The sequence below is a fragment of the Heptranchias perlo genome, chromosome 24 (genome assembly GCF_035084215.1).
Source record: "Heptranchias perlo isolate sHepPer1 chromosome 24, sHepPer1.hap1, whole genome shotgun sequence".
NCBI lineage: Eukaryota > Metazoa > Chordata > Chondrichthyes > Hexanchiformes > Hexanchidae > Heptranchias > Heptranchias perlo.
Window position 1 is genome coordinate 5394119 of NC_090348.1, and position 24163 is coordinate 5418281.

A 24163-nucleotide genomic window follows, 5' to 3' on the forward strand; every position below is an offset into this window, starting at 1 on the left:
TTCTTTTATTACCGCAGAGCTTTTCAAATGGACAACCACCCCTCCCCTGTGCTTCTCCAAGCCATCTGTTTCCATCAAGCAGACAGCTTTCCCTTGTCCCACGCAACTGAACCATTCCAAAAGTCCCACTGAGAACAGGCGGTCATTGGAACAGGTTGGAACTTTACCACCGGTCTCCTGTTTTCGAGATAAATGCCGGTTATAAAATGGAAAGGAAAGGAATGAGGTGTTGGCAGCCTCCAGCGTTCCCCTTCAAGGATCGGTAGTGAGGCCGCTGTATTCCCAGAAAAAGGAGTTAGGGGTGGGAGCCTAAAACAGGCTTTAGGACTCCAATTTTCATATTAAAAGGAGCCTAAATGCCTGTTTCAGGTGGGCGCTCTGGACACTTGGAAGTTGCCAGATTCCAATTTGGGAGTGGGCGCTCGTCCGGAGGAGGAGATCGGGCCCGAGTGATTGTGGCTGGAAATTGGCCCAAACCCCTACCTGATGCTAATTTTTTGTCCAAAATAGGTACACAACTGGCGCCAATTTCTTCCCCACAATTATTTTAAAGTTCTCTCACATTGGGCTCCTTTCTCGGCATCGTGTTCAATGCCAGGGAGAGCAGGTAACCGGGCAATTAGGGATGGGCAATAAATGCTGGCCTTGCCAGCGACGCCCACATCCCATGAACGAATAATAAAAAATGTCTCCCACGTTCAAGTCCAAATCATTAATATATACAACAAAAAGCAAGGGACCTAGTACTGAGCCTTGCGGAACCCCACTGGAAACAGCCTTCCAGTTGCAAAAACACCTGTCAACCATTACCTTTTGCTTCCTGCCACTGAGCCAATTTTGAATCCAACTAACCACTTTCCCTTGGATCCCATGGGCTTTTACTTTTTTGACCAGTCTGCTTTCTGGAACCTTGTCAAAAGCCTTGCTAAAATCCACGTACACTATATCAAACGCGTTACCCTCATCGACCCTCCTTGTTACCTGCTCAAAAAATTCAGTCAAGTTAGTCAGACCTTCCCTTAACACATCCATGCTGACTGTCCTTGATTAACCCATGCCTTTCTAAATGATGATGTGGAGATGCCGGTGATGGACTGGGGTTGACAATTGTAAACAATTTTACAACACCAAGTTATAGTCCAACAAATTTATTTTAAATTCCACAAGCTTTCGGAGGCTTCCTCCTTCCTCAGGTGAATGGTGTGGAAATTTCTAAATGATGATTTATGCTGTCCCTCAGAATCGATTCCAATAATTTGCCCACCACTGAGGTTAGACTGACTGGCCTATAATTACTCTGTCTATCTCTTTCTCCCTTTTTAAACAATGGTACAATGTTAATGATGGTCAGAGCCTCCGCTATTTCCTCCCTTGCTTCTCTTAGCAGCTTGGGATACGTTTCATCCGGGCCTGGCGATTTATCTATTTTCAAAGATGCTAATCCCCTTAATACTTCCTCTCTCACTATGTTTATCTCATCCAATATTCCAGTAATATAATAATAATAAAGCTACTTAAATACTTACGTTCTGTAAAACTAAACTAAAACAATTTAATGAGTTAAAGATTAACTATGTCTGCTCTTCCTGTCATCCCTTTTTACTCTTTTAAAAAAAACTCCAATCTTCCCTGTTTGTCTTTCATGTCTTTGATTTTAACTTAAATATTTTGTGTCTTCACTGCATTCCTATTGTCCATTTTGTAACCACAAACATTTACAAGGCACAAGTCAGGAGTGTGATGGAATACTCTCCACTTGCCTGGATGAGTGCAGCTCCAACAACACTCAAGAAGCTCGACACCATCCAGGACAAAGCAGCCCGCTTGATTGGCACCCCATCCACCACCCTAAACATTCACTCCCTTCACCACCGGCGCACAGTGGAAATATTTTCTGAAATGGAGCATGGGAGAAATTTATGCAGTACTTTTAAAATTAAAAGATACCTTTGTTTATTGCTACTTCATACAGTTTCAAATCACTGTTAAAATAGATAGAGTACACAAAAAAAAGCATTAAAATACACTAAAAAAATTCTGAACTGTTTCTCTTTCTCAGAAGAATGTCTCTCCTCATTCTGTTTGATAGGCAGGAGGAGGTGAAGTCCTCATCTTAGTCTTTATGCATTTCAAACTGGATACCAGGTTGCATGGTGGCCGGGTTTTGGTGACTTTGAAGGTTCAGATGGTCAATCTTTTTGCTGAAATATTTTACCTATTACTGAGGAGTCGGCCTCTACTGAAATAAGACTGTCGCGTAGGCTCCGCACAGTTGCTCGTTTTCCTAGTCGCTGTTTCCACAGGACAAAGGCTGCCAAGATCTGTGCCTGTACATTGTATTGGTGGTTCATTTTACACCTGTAGATATCCGACTCCTTCAGCCCGAGATCCACCACAGCGCTCTCCCATTCTGGTCCCAGTTGGCTGGAAAGCTGGTTTAATTGCTTGTCGGCAGGTACACTATTCAAGATGTGGTCTGAAATGGCCAAATGCAACTCATCTGGAAGAGACAAAAACAAATGTTGATTAGAATCATAGAAAGGTTACAGCACAGAAGGAGGCCATTCGGCCCTTCGAGTCCATGCCAGCTCTACACAAGAGCAATCCAGCTAATCCCATTCCCCCGCCCTATCTCCGTAGCCCTGCAAATTTTTTCCTTTCAAGTATTTATCCAGTTCCCTTTTGAAAGCCATGATTGAATCTGCCTCCATCACCCACTCGGGCAGTGCATTCCAGATCCTAACCACTCGCTGTGTGAAAAGGTTTTTCCTCATGTCACCTTTGGTTCTTTTGCCAATCACCTTAAATCTATGTCCTCTGGTTCTTGACCCTTCCGCCAATGGGAACAGTTTCTCTCTATGTACTCTGTCTAGACCCTTCATGATTTTGAATACCTCTATCAAATCCTCTTAACCCTCTCTGTTCCAAGGAGAACAACCCCAGCTTCTCCAGTCTATCCACATAACTAACGTCCCTCATTCCTGGAATCATTCTAGTAAATCTCTTCCGCACCCCCTCTAAGGCCTTCACATCTTTCCTAAAGTGCGGTGCCTAGAACTGGACACAATATTCCAGTTGTGGCCAAACCAGTGTTTTATAAAGATTGATCATGACTTCCTTGCTTTTGTACTCTATGCCTCTATTTATAAAGCCCAGGATCCTGTATGCTTTTTTAACCGCATTCTCAACCTGCCCTGCCACCTTCAACAATTTGTGCACATATACCCCCAGATCTCTCTTTCCTATATCCCATGTAGAGTTGTGCCCTCTAGTTTATATTGCCTCTCCTCATTCTTCCTACCGAAATGTATCACTTCGCATTTTTCTGCGTTAAATTTCATCTGCCATGTGTCTGCCCATGCCACCAGCCTGTCTATATCCTCTTGAAGTCTATCACTATCCTCCTCACTGTTTACTATACTTCCAAGTTTTGTGTCAGCTGCAAATTTGGAAATTGTGCCCTGTACATCTAAGTCCAAGTCATTAATATATATCAAGAAAAGCAGTGGTCCCAGCACCAACCCCTGGGGAACATCACTGTACACCTCCCTCCAGTCCGAAAAACAGCTGTTCACCTCTACTCTCTGTTTCCTGTCACTTAGCTAATTCTGTATCCATGCTGCTACTGCCCCCTTTAATTCCATGGGCTTCAATCTTGATGACAAGCCTATTATGTGGCACTTTATCAAACGCCTTTTGAAAGTCCATATACACCACATCAGCCGCATTTCCCTCATCGACCCTCTCTGTTACCTCATCAAAAAACTCTATCAGGTTAGTTAAACACGATTTTCCTTTAACAAATCCGTGCTGGCTTTCCCTAATCAATCCACTTGATTGCTAATTCTGTTCCGGATTATTGTTTCTAAAAGTTTTCCCACCACCGAGATTAAACTGACTGGCCTGTAATTGCTGGGTTTATCCTTACACCCTTTTTTGAAAAAGGGTGTAACATTTGCAATTCTCCAGTCCTCTGGCACCACCCCCATATCTACGGATGTTTGGAAGATTATGACCAGTACCTCCGCAATTTCCACCCTTACCTCCCTCAGCAACCTAGGATGCACCCCAAAAAAAATCTAATTTCTTCACATACGTTTTAATCCAATTAACTAGCATGATCCCAGTACCACTAAGGTAATTTGGCAGTATTGCATTTCATTTAAAACTCGAGGCCAACCCCATTCCTTTCTTATTTGTATCCAAAAAGCGGGTGATACTGGGTGGGCCACATTTATTGGTAAGCCTGTTCAGAGGGCATCAAGAGATAAAAGGAACTTGCATTTCTATCGCGCCTTTCATGAGCTCAGGACGTCCCAAAGTGCTTTACAGCCAAAGAAGTACTTTTGAAGTGTAATCACTTTTGTAATGTAGGAAATGCAGCAGCCAATTTGTGCACAGCAAGGTCCCACAAACAGCATTGAAACGAATGGCCAGATAATCTATTTTAGAGATGTTGGTTGAAGGATAATTATTGACATCGGGGAGAACTCCGTAGTGCCATGGGATCTTCTACGTCCACCTGAGAGGGCAATCGGGGCTTTGGTTTAATGTTTCATCCGAACAACGGCACCTCCAACAGTGTCAGCCTAGATTTTGGGCTCAAGTCTCTGGAGTGGGACTTGAACCCACTGCCTTCTGAGAGGGGAGAGTGCTACCACTGAGCCAAGGCTGACACCGTGGTCAACCCATAGTGTGCACTGGAGCCATGTGTGAGCCAGACTGGGTAGGGGAGGCAGATTCCTTTCACTGTAGGACATTAGTGAACCAGTTGGGCTTTTGTGACAATCCGGCAGCTTTTCATGGTCTTTTTTTCTGGTGCCATCCCACGATTCACCAGATTTATCAAATTCAATTTCACAATTTGCCATGGCGGTGATTTGAACTCATGATCTCTTGGTTACTAATGCAATCCTATAACCAGTAAACCATCGTACGTAGAAGAGCGATTCTCAGTATGAGAGGAAAACATGGCAGGGCTGGATTTCTGTGACACAGCTCAAAGTGGACATCCTGGCAGGTGGATCTAAAGAAGAGCACTGAGATTGTCGATGGAGGTAACCAAAGGCTTCGCTCTCGCATAGCAGCAGGAGTCGGCCATTCAGCCCCTCAAGCCTGTTCCACCATTCAATTAGATCAGGAAATGAATGACCAGATAATCTGTTTATCCATGACCATCGACCTGAAACGTTAACTCTGTTTCTTTCTCCACAGATGCTGCCTGACTTGCTAAGTATTTCCAGCATTTTCTGTTTTTATTTCAAATTTCCAGCATCTGCAGTATTTTGCTTTTGAGATCATTGCTGATCTGTATCTCAACTCCATTTACCCGCTTTGGTTCCGTAACCTTTAATACCCTCACCTAACAAAAATCTATCAATCTCAATTTTGACATTTCAATTGACCACAGCCTCAACAGCTATTTGGGGGGAGAGAGTTCCAGATTTCCACTCCCTTTTGTGTGAAGAAGTGCTTCCTGACATCACCCCTGAACGGCCTAGCTCTAATTTTAAGGTTATGCCCCCTTCTGTACTCCCCCACCAGAGGAAATAGTTTCTCTCTATCTGCCCTATCAAATCCTCTAATCATCTTAAACACTTCAATTGAAGTCAATGGGAATCAGGGGGAAAACTCTCCAGTGGCTGGAGTCGTACCTAGCACAAAGGAAGATGGTAGTGGTTGTTGGAGGCCAATCATCTCAGCCCCAGGACATTGCTGCAGGAGTTCCTCAGGGCAGTGTCCTAGGCCCAACCATCTTCAGCTGCTTCATCAATGACCTTACCTCCATCATAAGGTCAGAAATGGAGACGTTCGCTGATGATTGCACAGCGTTCAGTTCCATTCGCAACCCCTCAAATAATGAAGTAGTCCGTGCCCGCATGCAGCAAAACCTGGACACCCTACAGGCTTGGGCTCATAAGTGGCAAGTAACATCCAAGTGCCAGGCAATGACCATCTCCAACAAGAGAGAGTCTAACCACTTCCCCTTGACATTCAATGGCATTACCATCACCAAATCCCCCACCATCAACATCCTGGGGGTCACCACTGACCAGAAACTTAACTGGACCAGCCATATAAATACTGTGGCTACAAGAGCAGGTCAGAGGCTGGGTATTCTGCGGCGAGTGACTCACCTCCTGACTTCCCAAAGCCTTTCCACCATCTACAAGGCACAAGTCAGGAGTGTGATGGAATAATCTCCACTTGCCTGGATGAGTGCAGCTCCAACAAGACTCAAGAAGCTCGACACCATCCAGGACAAAGCAGCCCACTTGATTGGCACCCCATCCACCACCCTAAACATTCACTCCCTTCACCACCGGCGCACTGTGGCTGCAGTGTGTACCATCCACAGGATGCACTGCAGCAACTCGCCAAGGCTTCTTCGACAGCACCTCCCAAACCCACGACCTCTACCACCTAGAAGGACAAGAGCAGCAGGCACATGGGAACAACACCACCTGCACGTTCCCCTCCAAGTCACACACCACCCTGACTTGGAAATATATCGCCGTTCCTTCATCGTCGCTGGGTCGAAATCCTGGAACTCCCTTCCTCACAGCACTGTGGGAGAACCGTCACCACACGGACTGCAGCGGTTCAAGAAGGCGGCTCACCACCACCTTCTCAAGGGCAATTAGAGATGGGCAATAAATGCTGACGTCGCCAGCGACGCCCACAACCCATGAACGAATAATTTTAAAAAAATTAGATCACCCCTTAATCTTCTATACTGAAGGGGATACAAACCTAGTCTGTGCAACCTGTCCTCACTCATAATTTAACCCTTTTAGCCCAGGTATCAATCTAGTGAATCTGCGATGCACCCCCTCCAAGGCCAATATATCCTTCCTGAGGTGGGGGTCCAGAACTGAAGGCAATATCTCCAGATGGGGTCTGACCAGAGTTTAATAACCGGTAGTGTTTTCTCTCTGCATACACTTTTTACTCATTTCTTTCTCTCCTGTTATTGAAGAGAGGGAAGTACGGCCCAAAATGTTCTCACTGGAGTGACAAGGCTTATCCCAGGATTGTTCCCAATTCACCAGCCCTCCTCCCCACCTCCCCACCACCCACCCCCCCCCCCCCGCAAATATAAAAGTCTCGGACTGTGCAGAATCAGAATTAACAATGTGTTTTATGTTTACTGTTGAACTTGCCAAGGAAAAGGGTTTCTCGAGACCACACCACGATGATTCCCTGCCAGTGTTACTAAAACATCCAGATGAATTTTATTATGTTAGGGACTTTTTTTTTTTACTTGAAGCAGCTGATTGTGTTTCGATCACAATTACAAGTCTCTTCAACTCGGCTTGTGTTTGCAATGCTAGACAGAACAGTATTTTCTTCCAGACATTACCATTTTTGAAAATAGCTAGACTGCGGAACGGATCCTCAACCCAAAGGGTTCAAGGTCACAATGCAGTTGAGCTCAGCCAAGCTACTGAGAGACCTCACTTACTGAACACTGAAATCACTCATGCACCACGCCCATCATAACCCCTTAGGAATACGATTTTCCACAGTGGATTTTCCCATCTCCCTTCCCCTCCTGCTCCTTGTTCTCCAAGGAATTAGCTCATACAGGAAGCATTGTGCGGTAGGGTTCTTCCTTGGAGAGCTGGTGCAAAAAAAAACTCTGATACATCTCACAATAGTCTGGAGTCAAGGTTTGATAAATGCACTAGGCCTTTCTGACTGGCTAATCTGTGCTGAGTAAAGAGAGTCCATTCACCCGTCATGTTCTGCCCTCGGGCAAATCCCAACTCAAGTCTCACACATGAGATTCTTGAGCCACTCTCTAGGGAAGAGTGGCTGAGGTGCTTCCCTGTTGCCTTCCTAACGGTTTCTATCTTTGGAGTATCTTCTCCTCATTGGGCTGCGACCAAAGCTAGAGAGCCTCACCTACCCTTTACGATGAGGGGGGGCCACCCACACCCATCGAAAACGAGTACCCTCCCGCTGGACATCAATCAGAGTCGACACTCCAATCACCGGGACTGTCTGGAGTGGGGCCCGAACCCAGCCCTTCTGGCTCAAAGGTGGGAATTCCACCCCTTAGCCAGTGGTATGTGAGTCCCCCTCTAGATGCCAAACCAATATTTAGAGACCATGGGGTAAATTTTAACTGCGAGCCGGGAGGGGATGGGCGGGGGGAAGATATCTAGTCCACCTTCCCTGGAAACAATTCATTGCTTTACCTCAGTGATATAAAAAGTTAAAAACCACAGACTACTTTTGTGCTAAACATCCGTAGAGTATTTATTGGGAAAACCCAACCAGCCCAAGTAGTGTGGAATGGGGGTGCATTGTACATTCAACAGTACTGGGAAAACAATTTCTCCCCAAAGGTGTCAGCCATGGCTCAGTGGGTCGCACTCTCGCCTGAGTCAACAAGTTGTGGGTTCAAGCCCCACTCCAGAGACTTGAGCACATAATCTAAGCTGATACTCCAGTGCAATACCGAGGGAGTGCTGCGCTGTCGGAGGTATCACCTTTCAGATGAGACGTAAAACCGAGGCCCTGTCTGCCCACTCAGGTGGGTGTAAAGGATCCCATGGCACTATCTCAAGAAGAGTTGGGGAGTTCTCCCCAGTGTCCTGGCCAATATTTATCCCCCAAGCAACATCTATATAAAAAAAAACTGGTCATTATCCCAGTGTTGTTTATGGGATCTTGCTGTGCGCAAATTGGCTGCCACGTTTCTTTCATTACAACAGTGACAACACTTCAAAAGTATTTCATTGGCTGTAAAGCACTTTGGGACATCCTGAAGTTGTGAAAGTCTTTCTTTCCCCAATGTTAGTACTTATGTGCATGGCATAATTAAGAGAGTCACAAATGTTTTGTTACCTAATATTTAAGACTAAAAATTACTATTGACAATATCAGTGCTGAATGCATGCATAACGCATTAATCTGCCTGCTGTTTATTTTAAATGGGTTAACATCGCCGCTAAGATAGCAGAGAGAGGAATTTTGTACGAAAGAGTTAAACATTTGATTGCCGACATTGCTAACAGTAGCTGTTAGGCTTGAGTACATTAAAATACCTGAAGTACAGAAAGGACTGCATCATGCGGTTTACAATAAACATCTTGCTCGGCTGATTATGTATCGCCAATCGTACTCCAAGAAACAAAACTTTCTAGGACGGCTGTTTACAGTTGTTTACAATCCAGAAGGGTTGGTTTACTTTGGCTCGAGCTGCTTGCCACCACTGTACTCAAGCTGAGCTGGCAAACAAATAAAATGTTTAAAATTGGAAGTGTGTTTTCTCCCCTGGCAGGGATATTTCACTTGAAATGTTGTTTTAAAAACAAAAGGCGACAGTGTTTTTGATCATAGACGGTGCGCTGGGCTCGTGGCATCAGCTGAGTCACATCACGAAAACAACTGCCCGTTAAGGAGACCATTTTAATGCCGTGTTGTGCAACATTTTCCATCCTCTACGTCCCACACTTCTGAGGCCCACACCCAAAAAAGACCAGTCTTTTAAACTGGTTGTTACATGCCGAGCAGGAAATCTCCCACAGCAACCGTTCCTTGAAAGCATAAAGCAGTCAAATCTCGAAGTTAAAAGATCTTCATCTTAGTTTTTAAAATCTACAAACAATGATAACGAGCCACTTATAATGAAATGTTTGCACACTGACTGCTACAATGCTCACACCAATCGTTTCCATCTGTGGACAAGACAGTACATTCCCCAGGCATTGGGCCTCTGCTCCTTAGCTATTGCGGTACAAATATTTAGGTCACGCTAAACAAAATCGCTCTTGTTTTCAGTTTCTCCAGCCGTTGCTTGTTGCAACTTGCACTTCCAGTAGAGATTTTTATTCCTCGGCAGCTTTATTTGATGACACAGCTTTGGCGAGGTGATGCAGACTGAATTGATCGGAGGGCTTCACCTTGCTTGGGGCAGGTTATGTCAAAGGCTTTAGTTAGAATTCGAAGTGTTACAGCATGTCCCACTGCAGAATCAAGGTGGCAATGGGACCAGGTCTGGAGTGTAAACTGGGGCCAAGTGAAACTGGGACATCTAAGGGCGGGAATCCCTCCAGGCCCTTTTTGAGATCTGAAATGGGCGTCCCAACCGGAAGGCCCGATGCTCACCCAAAATTGGGCCTCGGGCCTCATTAATATTATTCCAACACCAGTCACGTCTCCACAGGCAGCTCGCCCATCTTTTAGAAAACGAGTATCTAATCGCTTGCTTCGTGCCTCGAAGCTAAGTCCCGGGAGGGGTAGCGAACGGGATACTGTGGAGTCGGAAGAGCAGTCCTGCTCCTCCTGTCGCCACAGCAACAATTTTAATTAAAAAAAGATTCCTCTGCGATGACCAATTTCGCATGGGGCCTAAAACAGGCGTCCGTCCCCTCATTTACATATGTACGGGGCCTAAGGGTCTGAAAAATGGGCCGACCCAATATCAGGTCGGATGTCTTTCAGGTGCACTTAGACATTGGGCCCCGAATTTGCCCCTCGCTGCTCCCGTTTTACGCCCATAAAACGGGCAAAACGAGGTCCAATTTCTCAAGATTAAAGTGCCAATTATACCAGACTATTCTATATTACGTGCAGAAGTAAAACGTAAGTAACCTCTACTGACCTATAGTTTTACAGCCCTGTTGTTCTGGTCTCTCTAAGTTTGACCAGGTGGTGGCTCTGTGGTGTGCAGTTGATAACATGGCGGGTATTTATTTAATTGGAACCAGAGCCTATTCGGCCTGGTAATTTTGGCAGCATTGGTTGAGGGAGGAATGTTGGCCAAGTCATGGAGAGAAACTCCCAACACTTGAGTGGTGGCCTGGAATCTGTGATGGAAACTCAGCTCATTCTGTTGAATATAATAACATTGTGGAATTATATTTTTCTTCCATAACTTTAATTACATGTAGGGAAGTTGAACGATTTTAAACTAACCAAGCTTAAATTGGCCACGGTTTCTTCTCTCAAGACCATCAGCTGAGAATGGAGTCAGTCTGTCTGTGGAGACGCAGGCCAGTTTGTTTGATCTGGTAATGAATCAGATACGGGAAACTCATGTTTGTATGAAGGGGCAGGTGATGCAGCATTCACAGCCTTTAGCCGTACTGGGGTACGTGAGGTCAGCCCTGGCTCAGTTGGTAGCGCTCTGTCCTCTGAACCAGAAGGTCGTGGGTTCGAGTCCCACTCCAGAGACTTGTGCACATAATCCAGGCTGATACTCCCAGTGCAGTACTGAGGGAGTGCTGTCACTGGGATGAGATGTTAAACCAAGGCCTGTCTGCCCGTGGATGTAAAATATTTGTGGGAGCTTACTGTGTGCAATTTGGCTGCTGCATTTCCTACACTGCAACAGTGACTACACTTGAAAAGTTCATTGGCTGTAAAGCACTTTGGGACGTCCTCAGGTCATGAAAGGCTATATATATATAGATATATATGCAAGTACTTTCTTTAGGCTGTTCCCCCTAAATGAGGAGGCCAGAGGAAATGGTATCGTGACCCCCCCCCCAAGACGACTTCACAGTGTGTTGCACCAAGAGCCTCGCCTGCCCCTCGCACCAGTGCAGATATTAGCACCCGGAGAATGTAGTGAGCGAGTTCGGGGAAGGGTGATTGGATGAAATACAAGTCATAAGTAAGGAGAAGCAAATCTACACTTGTCTCCAGATTAGGCAGGTTTTATCTGACATACTGAGGTAGGAGTGGTACAGCCGGTAAATACTAGTCCTTGGTTATTGACGGCAGTGAACAATCTCCTCCCGAGAGTCTTTGGACCGGAAGACTTTGTGCCCTCATGAATTGGTCCTCCTCGTCCAATTCATGCCAGCACCAGGGGGATGGCCAAAGGGATGGCCATCCTCCCAATCTGGTTAGTTGCAACGGTCTGGCTAATGGAGCCTTCAACCAACAGACAGAAATGTGGAGGCGGGCGGGAAGAAACAAAGTTTGCAAGATGTTCACCGCCAAACCAAGAATCAAAATAGGCTTCAATAGTTAAACAGCAGCAGCAAATGAGCTTTAAGAAGACTCTAAAGCGGGCTAGGCCGGTTTCCCTGCCGTGTGCTCATTGGCAGGCGGAGTGCTAGCAGTGGATCCTGGGCCGTCAGAAAATTGCAAGTAACACGGACCAAACGCAGGAGGTTATAGGTCGAATTTTCCAACCGGCGCCCAGTGCCAGCGGAGCCTCAGACAATCGGGGCCTAATTGTCAACTTTATTTTTGCCGATTTGCAATATGTTTACCAAAAGAAAGAACTTGCATTTATATAGCGCCTTTCACGATCTCAGGATGTCCCAAAGCACTTTACAGCCAATGAAGTACTTCTGAAGTGTAGTCACTGTTGTGATGTAGGGAAACGTGGCAGCCGAATTGCGCACAGCAAGATCCCGCAAACAGCAATCAGATAAATGACCAGATAATCTGTGATGTTGGTTGAGGGATAAATATTGGCCAGGACACCGGGGAGAACTTCCCTGCTCTTCTTTGAAATAGTGTCATGGGATCTTTTACATCCACCTGAGAGGGCAGACAGGGCCTCGGTTTAACGTCTCACCTGAAAGACGGATCAAGGATATAATCTGTGTGACTCACAGTATCAAAGGGCTATTCAACCAAAAGCAACCTTTCATCAATGACCTTCCACATACCACATGGAACACGCCATCTTAAAATGGTTCGGGGAGACCAACAGCTAAGGGTTAGCAGCAAGGGTACAATGGCCTAAATCAGATATTCTGCTCCCGAAGCAGCCTCTAAGGGCAATTTAACAGGAGGGTACGTACAAAAAATTCAAAACAGAGAGCACTATTACTTTTACAAGCAAAACCAAGTGTTCTCATCTGTCTCCCCACAGCCTTTAAGAAGCTGCAACCCCCTAAAATTGTGGAGTAGGAGGACTTACTGAACCTAGAGAAACTAGCTTTTGAGGAAAAGGCAGACAGCGTAAATAACTTTTATCTTGAGTTCCTATTTCATTCTAAATATTTCTCTTGGCTCTGAAACCCTAGTGACTTTACAGGGTGTGCAGTACAGTGTGGCCAACAGCTCAAAGACTTTGACATACGCAGTTGTTTGACAGTCACAAGCACAAGATAAATAGGGACTGTTACAAATTCCGTGTCTGCTGTGGGAGCTCTCTCGGGTTCAGTGGCGCTGGTTCCCTCCCGTAAGCGGGCTCTGCGTCCCTTACGCTCCAGTGTTTGCTCTCACTGCCCAATGTCTAGTTGTACAATAGGGTAACCCGGGGTGGGGGGTGTAACAATAAGTCCACCCTTGTCATACAGACTGGATGGCATGTTCTGCACGCAGGTCCACTCGTACACTTCCCCAAACCTCCAGTAGGTGGAACTGTTCAACACTGGTGAACGAGGTCAATGTCAAATCAAGAAGCTGGTTTATTTTGCAGAACACACGAGGGAAGAGGGTAGTAATTCCAGAGTTGTTTTTTTTCTTAAACTTCTTCTATAACACAATCTGTAATGCACAAAACAAGATAGCCGACAAAATAATCTCTTGTTTTGTTCGCCATCTGGTCACTCTCCACTCTAATCTGACTGGCCATATCTTAATTTCTGGCCTTGGCCTAAACCGCCTCTCGAGGCCTTTGTTCGAGCTACTCTTGAACACGTGTCCCTTTGGTCTTGTTTGAGGCATCTTGTGCAGACGGTATTGTCATCTTTTATCCTGACTCATTCCTTTACCAAGGGTTGGTCAGTAGAGCTGCCGATTAATCCCGCTAACACCCCCCCCAGGTGCGGGCTCCTTGATGACTAACTCCTACTATTTTCAGAATGAATATTGCTTTTCCGATACTACGAGTGCTCAGTTGGGCAAACCTAACCCTGTTACTGCTATCTCCCGTTACCTCTCCAGAGAACATGATCAAAAGAATCAATATGAACATAGAAAAACACTAAACTGTTTACATACAGAAGGCCTTAAAATAATGATCCCAGCAACAGTACTAGGGTTGCCAATCTGATTGGACGTAATCCTGGAGGTTTCATCACATGACCTCCCACCTCCAATGGACAAACAGCCTTTCCCCCACCCCATCTCCAATATTTTTATAACTAAGAAACTAAACTGTTCAAAGAAAATGAAGAAAATGCACAATTTGTTTTGAAGCCCCTATGATTCTTCTCCTGGGCGTTGCTCGCGGCAGTGTCCTGGAGATTAATCTTTAATTCCTGGAGACTCCAGAGCAATCCTAGAGGGTTGGTGACCCTAAACATTACAAGCAGAAACCTTTGAGGAAACAGCAGAAATTAAAATTGCTGCTGGATATGGTGAGGAAAGGACTGAGTGATGTATTCTGGTACTCCATCTGTCAGCAGGGTCACAGGAACCAACAAGCCAATCCCTCTAGGATGTTCCAACAGTGGTGTATTTGAAGATTCCTCATTGGACAGAGCTTCCAACAGAAGCTTCTACACCTCAAAACATACATTGGGAGTGAACTTCCTTCGGGCTTTCCACGGGCAAGAAAAGAAAACAAAATAAAAGTTTAAAAGCAGACCTTGAACAAAGAGTTCTTTATCAACAATTGTGATAAGATTAATAAAATATAGTGTGGGAAAGTAAAATAGAACCATACAATTTCAGGGCACAGTAGGTCGCCATTTAGCTCAATGCGCCTGTGCCGACTTCTGAAAGGCCTTGGGCCTTCCTCATACCCCGTATGTTGGATAAAAGCAAATGTTATTTCAACTGGGAATATCAGAACAATGTGAGGTATCACTAGAAGGCATGTGGTTCTATTCCTCCATTAGACCCCCCAAGGAATCTTACTTAGAATGAACCTGGTGTCACAGTAGACAGAAAGTGCGATAGCCAAACTCCTAAAACCACTTACACTTCAGGCCTGACTTTATGTTGTTACTAAAATGTCCGGCCAAACGGCAAGATGAGCGTTTCCTACATTACAACAGTGACGTCACTTCAAAAATACTTCATTGGCTGTAAAGCACTTTGGGACGTCCTGAGGTTGTGAAAGGCGCTATAGAAATGCAAGTCCTTTCTTTCTTTACAAATTCCGACTACAGTGCAACTTCTCACAACAGCACTATGATAAGATGATAAAACACTCTGTTTCTTACACTGAGAAAATGTATTGGTGCCAGACATTAGCTGGAGTTTGCAAGTCCCAAAGTCAAAATTCATATTCAACAACAGTGACAACAACTTGCATTTATATAGTAGTTGGGGCAAATAGCATAGATGCATTTAAGGGGAAGCTAGATAAATACATGAGGGAGAAAGGAATAGAAGGATATACTGATAGGATTAGTTAAAGGAGGGAGGAAGCTCGTGTGGAGCATAAACACTGGCATAGACCCGTTAGGCCGAATGGCCTGTTTCTGTGCTGTACGTTCTATATATATAGTGCCTTTAACGTAGAAAAGAAATCATCCCAAGGTGCTTCACTAGGCAGCATTGTAAGCAGTGTAGATGGAAGCATAAAATTACAGAGAGATATTAATAGATTAAGTGAACGGGCAAAATCATAGCAAATGGATTTCAATGTAGGCAAGTGTGAGGTCATCCACTTTGGACCCAAAAAGGATAGATCAGAGTACTTTCTAAATGGTGAAAAGCTCGAAACAGTGGAGGTCGAAAGAGACTTAGGGGTCCACGTACATAGATCATTAAAATGTCATGGACAGGTACAGAAAATAATCAAAAAGGCTAGTGGAATGCTGGCCTTTATATCGAGGGGACTAGAATACAAGGGGGTAGAAGTTATGCTACAGCTATACAAAGCCCTGGTTAGACCCTGAAGTACTGTGTTCAGTTCTGGGCACCGCACCTTAGGAAGGATATATTGGCTTTGGAGGGAGTGCAGCGTAGATTTACTAGAATGATATCTGGACTTCAAGGATTAAATTACAAGAGATTACACAAACTAGAGTTGTATTCCCTGGAATTTAAAAGATTAAGGAGTGATTTGATCGAAGTTTTCAAGATATTAAGGGGAACTGATAGGGTAGATAGAGAGAAACTATTTCCGCTGGTTGGGGAGTCTAGGACTAGGGGACATAGCCTAGAAATTAGAGCCAGGAAGTTAGAAAACATTTCTACACACAAAGGGTGGTAGAAGTTTGAAACTCTCTTCCACAAACGGTAGTTGATACTAGCTCAATTGTTAATTTTAAACCTGAGATTGATAGATTTTTTTTTTAACCAAAGGTAGTAAGGGATATGGGGCTAAGGCAGGTATATGGAGTTAGGTCACAGATCAGCCATGATCTCATTAAATGGCGGAACAGGCTCGAGGGGCCAAATGGCCTACTCCTGTTCCGATGTTCACAGGAGCATAAGGAAAACAACAGGATGAGTCAAAAAAGAGATTAGGAAGGGTGCCAAAACCTTGGTCAAAGAGGTGTGTTTTAAGGAGGGTCTTAAAGGTGGTAGGGAGGTGGAGAGGTTTAGGGAGGGAATTCCAGAGAGTGGACCCAAGGCGGCTAAGGTGGAGAGTTCAATGGGAGGGGGTTTGTGGGGCTGGAGGAGGTTATAAAGATATGGATAGGCAAGGCCGTGAAAGGATTTAAACGCAGGGATGAGAATTTTTAATTTGAGGTTTGGGGAACTGGCCACCAATGGAGGTCAGGACAGGGGTAATGGGAGTTGGTGTGGGCATAGATGCCGGCAGCAGTGTTTTGGAGGAGTCGATGAATGGAGGGTGGAGGACGGGAGGCCGGCCAGAACAGCATTGGAGTCATTGAGTCTGGAGGTAACAAAGGCATGGTAACAGCGTCAGATGGGCTGAGGTAGGGGAGGAGACCAGCAATGCCATGTAGATGGAAGTAGGCAGTCTTTGTGATGGAGAGGTCACCAGGGTTAGAAACTCAGCTGGGATTGAACAGGGCATAAAACACTAGCGACCGTCAAGAAAACAAATGTTCATTGGGATGACTGCTCATTAGGATAAAGTATACCGGTGACCCCATCATTTCCTGAGCTGAGAGGTTGAAGGCACAACATAAATTCAGAATGGCAAAAAACAAAATTCCGCAGACATTGGAAATCTGAAATAAAAAGCAGAAAATGCCAGAAACACTCAGCAGGTCAAGAAACATCTGTAGAGAGAGGAAGGTAGGCTTAACATTTCAGGTTGATGACCTAATGAAAGGTTATCGAGCTGAAACATTAGCCCTACATTTCTCTCTCCACAGAAGCTGCCTGACCTGCTGAGTGTTTCCAGAAATTCAGAATAGTCTGGCAAATTGGGGCTAATTCCAATAAAGCCACGAAGACCTAACAAAGGCAACAGCGGAAAATTATTACTAAAAATACAAACAGATGGAGACGGTTCATTTCTGGCTGATGTTGAGTGAAACAATACAGAAAAATTTTCCATCCTTTTCTTGTCTCAAATGAGGGAATGGGGAGGGTGTCCGAGTCTAACCAGTTACAACTCAATTACAACCAGCTCTTTGACTTAACTCAACACTGTAATGATACTTGAGCACAAAACCTAGGCTGACACTCCAGCGCAGTACTGAGGGAGTGCTGCACTGCCTGAGGTGCCGTCTTTCAGAAGAGATGTTAAACTGAGGCCCCATCTGCCCCCTCCGGTGGATGTAAAAGATCCCACGACACTATTGGAAGAAAAGCAGGGGAGTTCTCCCTGGTGTCCTGGTTCATCCCTCAACCAACATCACTAAAACAGATTATCTGGTCATTACCATAGTATCATAGTAGGTACAGCATGGGAGGAGGCCATTCGGCCCATTGTGCCAGTGCCGGCTCTTTGACACAGCCATTCGGCCCATCGTGCCTGTGCCGGCTCTTTGAAAGTGCTATCCAATTAGTCCCACTCCCCTGCTTTATCCCCTGTAATTTTTTTCCCTTCAAATATTTATCCAATTCCCTTTTGAAAGTTACTATTGAATCTGATTCCACCACCATTTCAGGCAGTGCATTCCAGATCAATAACAACTCACTGCATTAAAAAAATGTTTCCTCATGTCGCCTCTGGTTCTTTTGCCGATCACCTTAAATCTGTATCCTCTAGTTACCAACCCTTCTGCCACTGGAAACAGTTTCTCCTTATTTACTCTTTCAAAACCCTTCATGATTTTGAACACCTCTATCAAATCTCCCCTTAACCTTCTCCGTTCTAAGGAGAACAACCCCAGCTTCTCCAGTCTCTCCACATAACTGAAGTCCCTCATCCCTGGCACCATTCTAGTAAATCTCTTCTGCACCCTCTCTAAGGCCTTGACATCCTTCCTAAAGTGTGGTGCCCAGAATTGAACACAATACTCCAGCTGAGGCTTAACCTTTGTTTTATAAAGGTTTAGCATAACTTCCTTGCTTTTGTACTCTATGCCTCTAGTAATAAAGCTAAGAATCCCATATACTTCTTTAACAGCCTTCTCAACTTGTCCTGCCACCTTCAAAGATTTGTGAACATACACCCCCAGGTCTCTCTGTTCCTGTACCCCCTTTTAAATTTGTACCATTTAATTTATATTGCCTCTCCTCATTCTTCCTACCAAAATACTTCACACTTCTCTGCATTAAATTTAATCTGCCATGTATGTGTCTGCCCATTTCACCAGTCGGTCTATGTTCTCCTGAGGTCTGTTACTATCCTCCACATTGTTTACTACATTTGAGTTTTTTGTCATCTGCAAACTTTGAAATTATACCCTCCATACCCAAGTCCAGGTCATTAGTATATATCAAAAAGAACAGTGGTCCTAATACTGACCCCTGAGGAACATCACTGTCCCTCTAGTCTGAAAACCAGCCGTTCACTACTCTCTGCTTTCTGTCCCTTGGCCAATTTTGTATTCACGCTGCCACTGTCCCTTTAAACCCACAGGCTTTAATTTTGCTAACAAGTCTATTATGTCTATCTCTTTGCTGTTTGTGGGATCTTGCTGTGCGCAAATTGACTGCCACGTTTTCTATATTACAATAGTGACTACACTTCAAAAAAAGTACTTCATTGGCTGTAAGCACTTTGGGACGTCCTGAGGTCGTGAAAGGCGCCATATAAATGCAAGTCTTTCTTTTTTAGCAAAAGCTTGGGAAACCTGAAGTAATGCTGAGTTTTATCACTTGATTATATAGTACATGTTTTAGTAGGTGGTCCAGCATGTCCAGAAAACCACTAATAAGCACACAGCAACACCTGACAGGGTTATCGTCTCCCACACCTCATCAAACTGCTCCCTCCAAGGCAAACTACTTGCAGAATGGACTTCCTCGTGATCAACTAAAAGCCTCGAGAACAAAAGTTATCACACACACCTTACATTTATACAGCACCTTTAAAGTATAAAAAGGTCCCAATGCCCTTCACAGAGATGTAATCAAAACAACTGATAGGAACAGGAGTAGGCCATTCAGCCCCTCGTGCCTGCTCCGCCATTTGATAAGATCATGGCTGATCTGTGATCTAACTCCATATACCTGCCTTTGGCCCATATCCCTTAATACCTTTGGTTGCCAAAAAGCTATCTATCTCAGATTTAAATTTAGCAATTGAGCTAGTATCAATTGCCGTTTGCGGAAGAGAGTTCCAAACTTCTACAACCCTTTGTGTGTAGAAATGTTTTCCAATCTCGCTCCTGAAAGGACTGGCTCTAATTTTTAGACTGCGCCCCCTACTCCTAGAATCCCCAACCAGCGGAGCCAAAGAAGGCGGGATTAGGAGGGGTGACCAAAAGCTTGGTCAAAGAGGTGGGTTTTAAGGAGGAAAGGGAGGTGGAGAGGTTGAAGGGTTTAGCAAGGGATTTCCAGAACATGGGGCGGTTAAAGGCAAGGCCGCCAATGGTGGGGCGAGGACGAGGGCGAGGGGAGATGCACAAGATGCTGGAGTCGGAGGAGTGCAGAGTTTGTGTGGAGGGGAGGGTTGTAGGGTTGCAGCAGGTTACAGAGATCGGGAGGGGTGAGAATGGGAAAGGATTTAAACATGATGATGAGAATTTTAAATTGGAGGAGTTGAGGTTTGGGAACCAAGGCAGGTCAGTGAACAGAGGGGTGATGGGTGAATGGGACTCGGAGGGGGATATGAGACGGGCAGTGGAGTTTTGGATGAGCTGACATTTACGGAGACTGACCAGGAGACACAAGGGTTGAATTTTCTAACAATCTGGAACGGAATTGGTGCTGATCCAGGATAGGAGAATCAGGAAAGGGGCTGGGGGAGGATTCTGAAGGGTGAGGTGACTGCGTGTGGGGGGGTGAGGCTGGCGTTCGGGGGCATTGATGTTCGGGTTCTGGGGGATCGAGGCTGGGGTTCAGGGGTATTGTGGCTTGGGTTTGGGGCCGGTAGGTCAGGGGTGAGACTGAGGTTCGGGGGGGAGGGGGGATGAAGCGGTGGTGAGGGGGCTGTCGGGTAAGATGTTCAGGGAGATTGAGGCTGATGTGAGGAGCAATTGGGGCTGTTCGGGTGAGGCCTGAGTTCAGGTGAATTTGGGGTTCAGGGGCTCACGGGGAAATTGGGGTTCAGTGGGGGGGCCCCGGTGAAGTTGGGGTTCGGTGGGGGTGTCCCGGTGAAGTTGGGGTTTGGTGGGGGATCCCGGTGAAGTTGGGGTTTGGTGGGGGATCCCGGTGAAGTTGGGGTTCGGTGGGGGGGGTCCTGGTGAAGTTGGGGTTCGGTGGGGGGGGTCCCGGTGAAGTTGGGGTTCGGTGGGGGGGGGTCCCGGTGAAGTTGGGGTTTGGTGGGGGATCCCGGTGAAGTTGGGGTTCGGTGGGGGGGGTCCTGGTGAAGTTGGGGTTCGGTGGGGGGGGTCCCAGTGAAGTTGGGGTTCGGTGGGGGGGGGTCCCGGTGAAGTTGGGGTTCGGTGGGGGGGGTCCCGGTGAAGTTGGGGTTCGGTGGGGGGGGTCCTGGTGAAGTTGGGGTTCGGTGGGGGGTCCCGGTGAAGTTGGGGTTCGTGGGGGGGTCCCGGTGAAGTTGGGGTTCGGTGGGGGGGGTCCCGGTGAAGTTGGGGTTCGGTGGGGGGGGGGGTCCCGGTGAAGTTGGGGTTCGGTGGGGGGGGGTCCCGGTGAAGTTGGGGTTCGGTGGGGGGGGGTCCCGGTGAAGTTGGGGTTCGGTGGGGGGGGTCCCGGTGTTGGGGTTCAGGGGGGGGGGTTTAGGCTCTGACCTGCCGGCGGTGCGGTCTCCTCCGCTCTTTCCTCCTCCTCCTCCAGCCGCCGGCGGAGCCACGGGAACTCCTCCCGCAGAGACTCGGCGAAGGCGGCGAAAGCCCGGGGTCCGCGGCTGGGCAGGTGGTCGAGCAGCTTCAGGGTCCTGCGGGCACTGACCGGCTCCGCCTGGATCTCCTCCAGGAGACTCGGGCTCACCACCCCTTCCTGGTACAGGTACTGGACCACCAGGTCCACCCGCAGCCGGGCGGCCAGCTCCATCCGCAGCCTCCGCAACACCCGCCGGTGCCGCTCCTCCATTGCGCCGCCCTGAGCTGCCTCCTGCGCCCCTCGGTGCAGCCCTGCCCAGGGTGGGTCATGCACTGGCCATTGGGTCCAATGGATGTCCCACCTGGAGGAGGGCGGTCAGTGCATCAGGACCCAGACCCTGGACCAGACCCAGACCCTGGACCAGACCCAGACCCAGACTCTAGACCTTGGACCTTGTCTCCAGCGGAAAGTCAGTCTGATCTGAGCAACAGTGAAATCAGTCCCAGCCCTCCCAACACACACAGTTATTACTCTCCCAACACACAGAGTTATTACTCTCCCAACACACAGTTATTACTCTCCCAACACACACAGTTATTACTCTCCCAACACACAGTTATTACTCTCCCAACACACAGTTATTACTCTCCCAACACACACAGTTATTACTCTCCCAACACACAGTTATTACTCTCCCAACACACAGAGTTATTACTCTCCCATCACACAGAGTTATTACTCTCCCAACACACAGAGTTATTACTCTCCCAACACACAGAGTTATTACTCTCCCAACACACAGAGTTATTACTCTCCCATCACACAGAGTTATTACTCTCCCAACACACAGAGTTATTACTCTCCCAACACACAGAGTTATTACTCTCCCAACACACAGAGTTATTACTCTCCCAACACACAGAGTTATTACTCTCCCAACACACAGAGTTATTACTCTCCCAACACACAGAGTTATTACTCTCCCATCACACAGAGTTATTACTCTCCCATCACACAGAGTTATTACTCTCCCAACACAGAGTTATTACTCTCCCAACACACAGAGTTATTACTCTCCCATCACACAGAGTTATTACTCTCCCATCACACAGAGTTATTACTCTCCCAACACACAGTTATTACTCTCCCAACACACAGAGTTATTACTCTCCCAACACACAGAGTTATTACTCTCCCAACACACAGAGTTATTACTCTCCCAACACACAGAGTTATTACTCTCCCACATCCTAACACCTTCCAACCAAACTCAATGGGGCTCTCCCTTCCCATCTCTTTGCATTTCTTTTAAATGGTTGTCAGCCCCCTCCCCTGGTCTGAGATGCAGCAAAACCCCCAACACAAGAAGGAAGGGACTGAGAAATCTTTTTCTCCTCACCCCCCCCCCCAATATACTATGTGAATAATATGTTTCTTTAAAACACCACATAAAGTGCAGGCGATGCTCATCATGGGTGCAGACAGCAGAAAAGTTAATTGGCCTGGAATTATCTAATTGAGGTGTTTAAAATGATAAAAGGATTCGATAGGGTAAATATTTCCTCTGGTGGGGGAGTCAAGAACAAGGGGTGGGGGCACAATCTTAAAATTAGAGCCGGGCCATTCAGGAGTGAAATCAGAAATCACTTCTTCACACAAAGGGGGAGTGGAAATCTGGAACTCTCTCCCCCAAAAGGCTGTGGATGCTGGGGGTCAGTTGAAAATTTGCAAGACTGAGATCGATAGATTTTTGTTGGGTGAGGGTATCACGGGATACGGAGCAAAGGCGGGTAAATGGATTTGAGGTACAGATCAGCCACGATCTAATTGAATGGCAGAGCAGGCTCGAGGGGCTGAATGGCCTCCTCCTGCTCCTCTGTGACCCTGAGCTTCCGACATCTCGCCCGCTCCCAATCCCACTCTGGCCTCCTGCGCTGTTGCAGCAGAGCTGGTAACTGCCGACCGTCCGTATCGGGAGCGGGCTCCTCACTTTTCCGAAACCCCGTCCGCTCACTTCGTTTTGCGAGCTCCTGGGCTAGTGCGTTCCTGGCTCGCCCCTGACACCGCACGAGCCGCAAATCTACAGAGCGGGAATCCAGGAGCAGGGGAACGCTGGTGGAGGCGACGCTACTCCAAATGGAGCGGATGGAGGTCGGCAGGAGTGGTTAATGAGCAGCTCCAACACAAAGCATTGTCCCGTCTGCTGCTTTCGAATCATTTGTTATCCTTAAACCGATTCACTTGCACATAAATGACTGCAGGATTCAACTTTTGCTGTAAATTATCCCACAGTGCGTAAAAGGGAGTCTCGAAATACAGGCACAGGAGTCATCATGCCCGCGAATGTTTTGACCCCGGAGAAATAAGGGGTGAATTTATCACTCCAATTTACTTTACTGGAGAATTAAACTTTTACATCCACCTGTCCTCTCAGGTGGATGTAAAAGATCCCACATCACTATTCGAAGAAAAACAAGGGAGTTCTCCCGGGTGTCCTCGGGCCATTATTTATCCCCCAACCAACATCACTAAAAACAGATTGTCTGGTCATTATCACATTGCTGTTTGTTGGATCTTGCTGTGCGCAAATTGGCTGCGAGTTCACTTACGCTATCTCTCCCTTATATGCACATCTGGTCAGTACTAAAATCCCCACTTTAAACTAAACACCGCACACCTCAAGACTGGGCTGAAAATAGTCCTCTCCCACACGGAGAGGGTTATCTCACTGACAGCCACAGGACATTTTTTAAGGGTATGAAACGCACAACTGCGCAATTTTAAAAATTATTTGTAACGCAGCGAGGAATCTGCCCGAGGGAGTTTAACACTAAGCAGGAACTGGGTAGAGGGAGGAGAGACTTGTATTATTTTAGGGACTTGAAAAAAATGACACAATTACCGATAGTTTTAATTATCTCTACCCAAAGGGGCTGTGTTTCCATCAATCTGTCCAATGTCACAAGGAACCATTTGATTTGGAACATTTTCTTCTCAGGATTTGTTTGAAGGCTGCACAAGCTAGGAAGGAAGTGGA

General features: G+C 46.4%; 1 protein-coding gene across 1 annotated transcript; it reads right to left on the minus strand.

Moving 5' to 3' along the window:
• Positions 1 to 1928: 1928 nt before the first annotated feature.
• On the minus strand, positions 1929 to 21621 carry cradd (CASP2 and RIPK1 domain containing adaptor with death domain). Its single transcript, XM_068004661.1, has 2 exons — positions 21096 to 21621; positions 1929 to 2500 (listed from the first exon to the last, which is right to left on the minus strand). Exons 1-2 carry the CDS (start codon positions 21394 to 21396, stop codon positions 2190 to 2192), a joined length of 612 nt encoding a protein of 203 aa, XP_067860762.1. The 5' UTR covers positions 21397 to 21621; the 3' UTR covers positions 1929 to 2189.
• Between the last annotated feature and the right edge of the window lie 2542 nt (positions 21622 to 24163).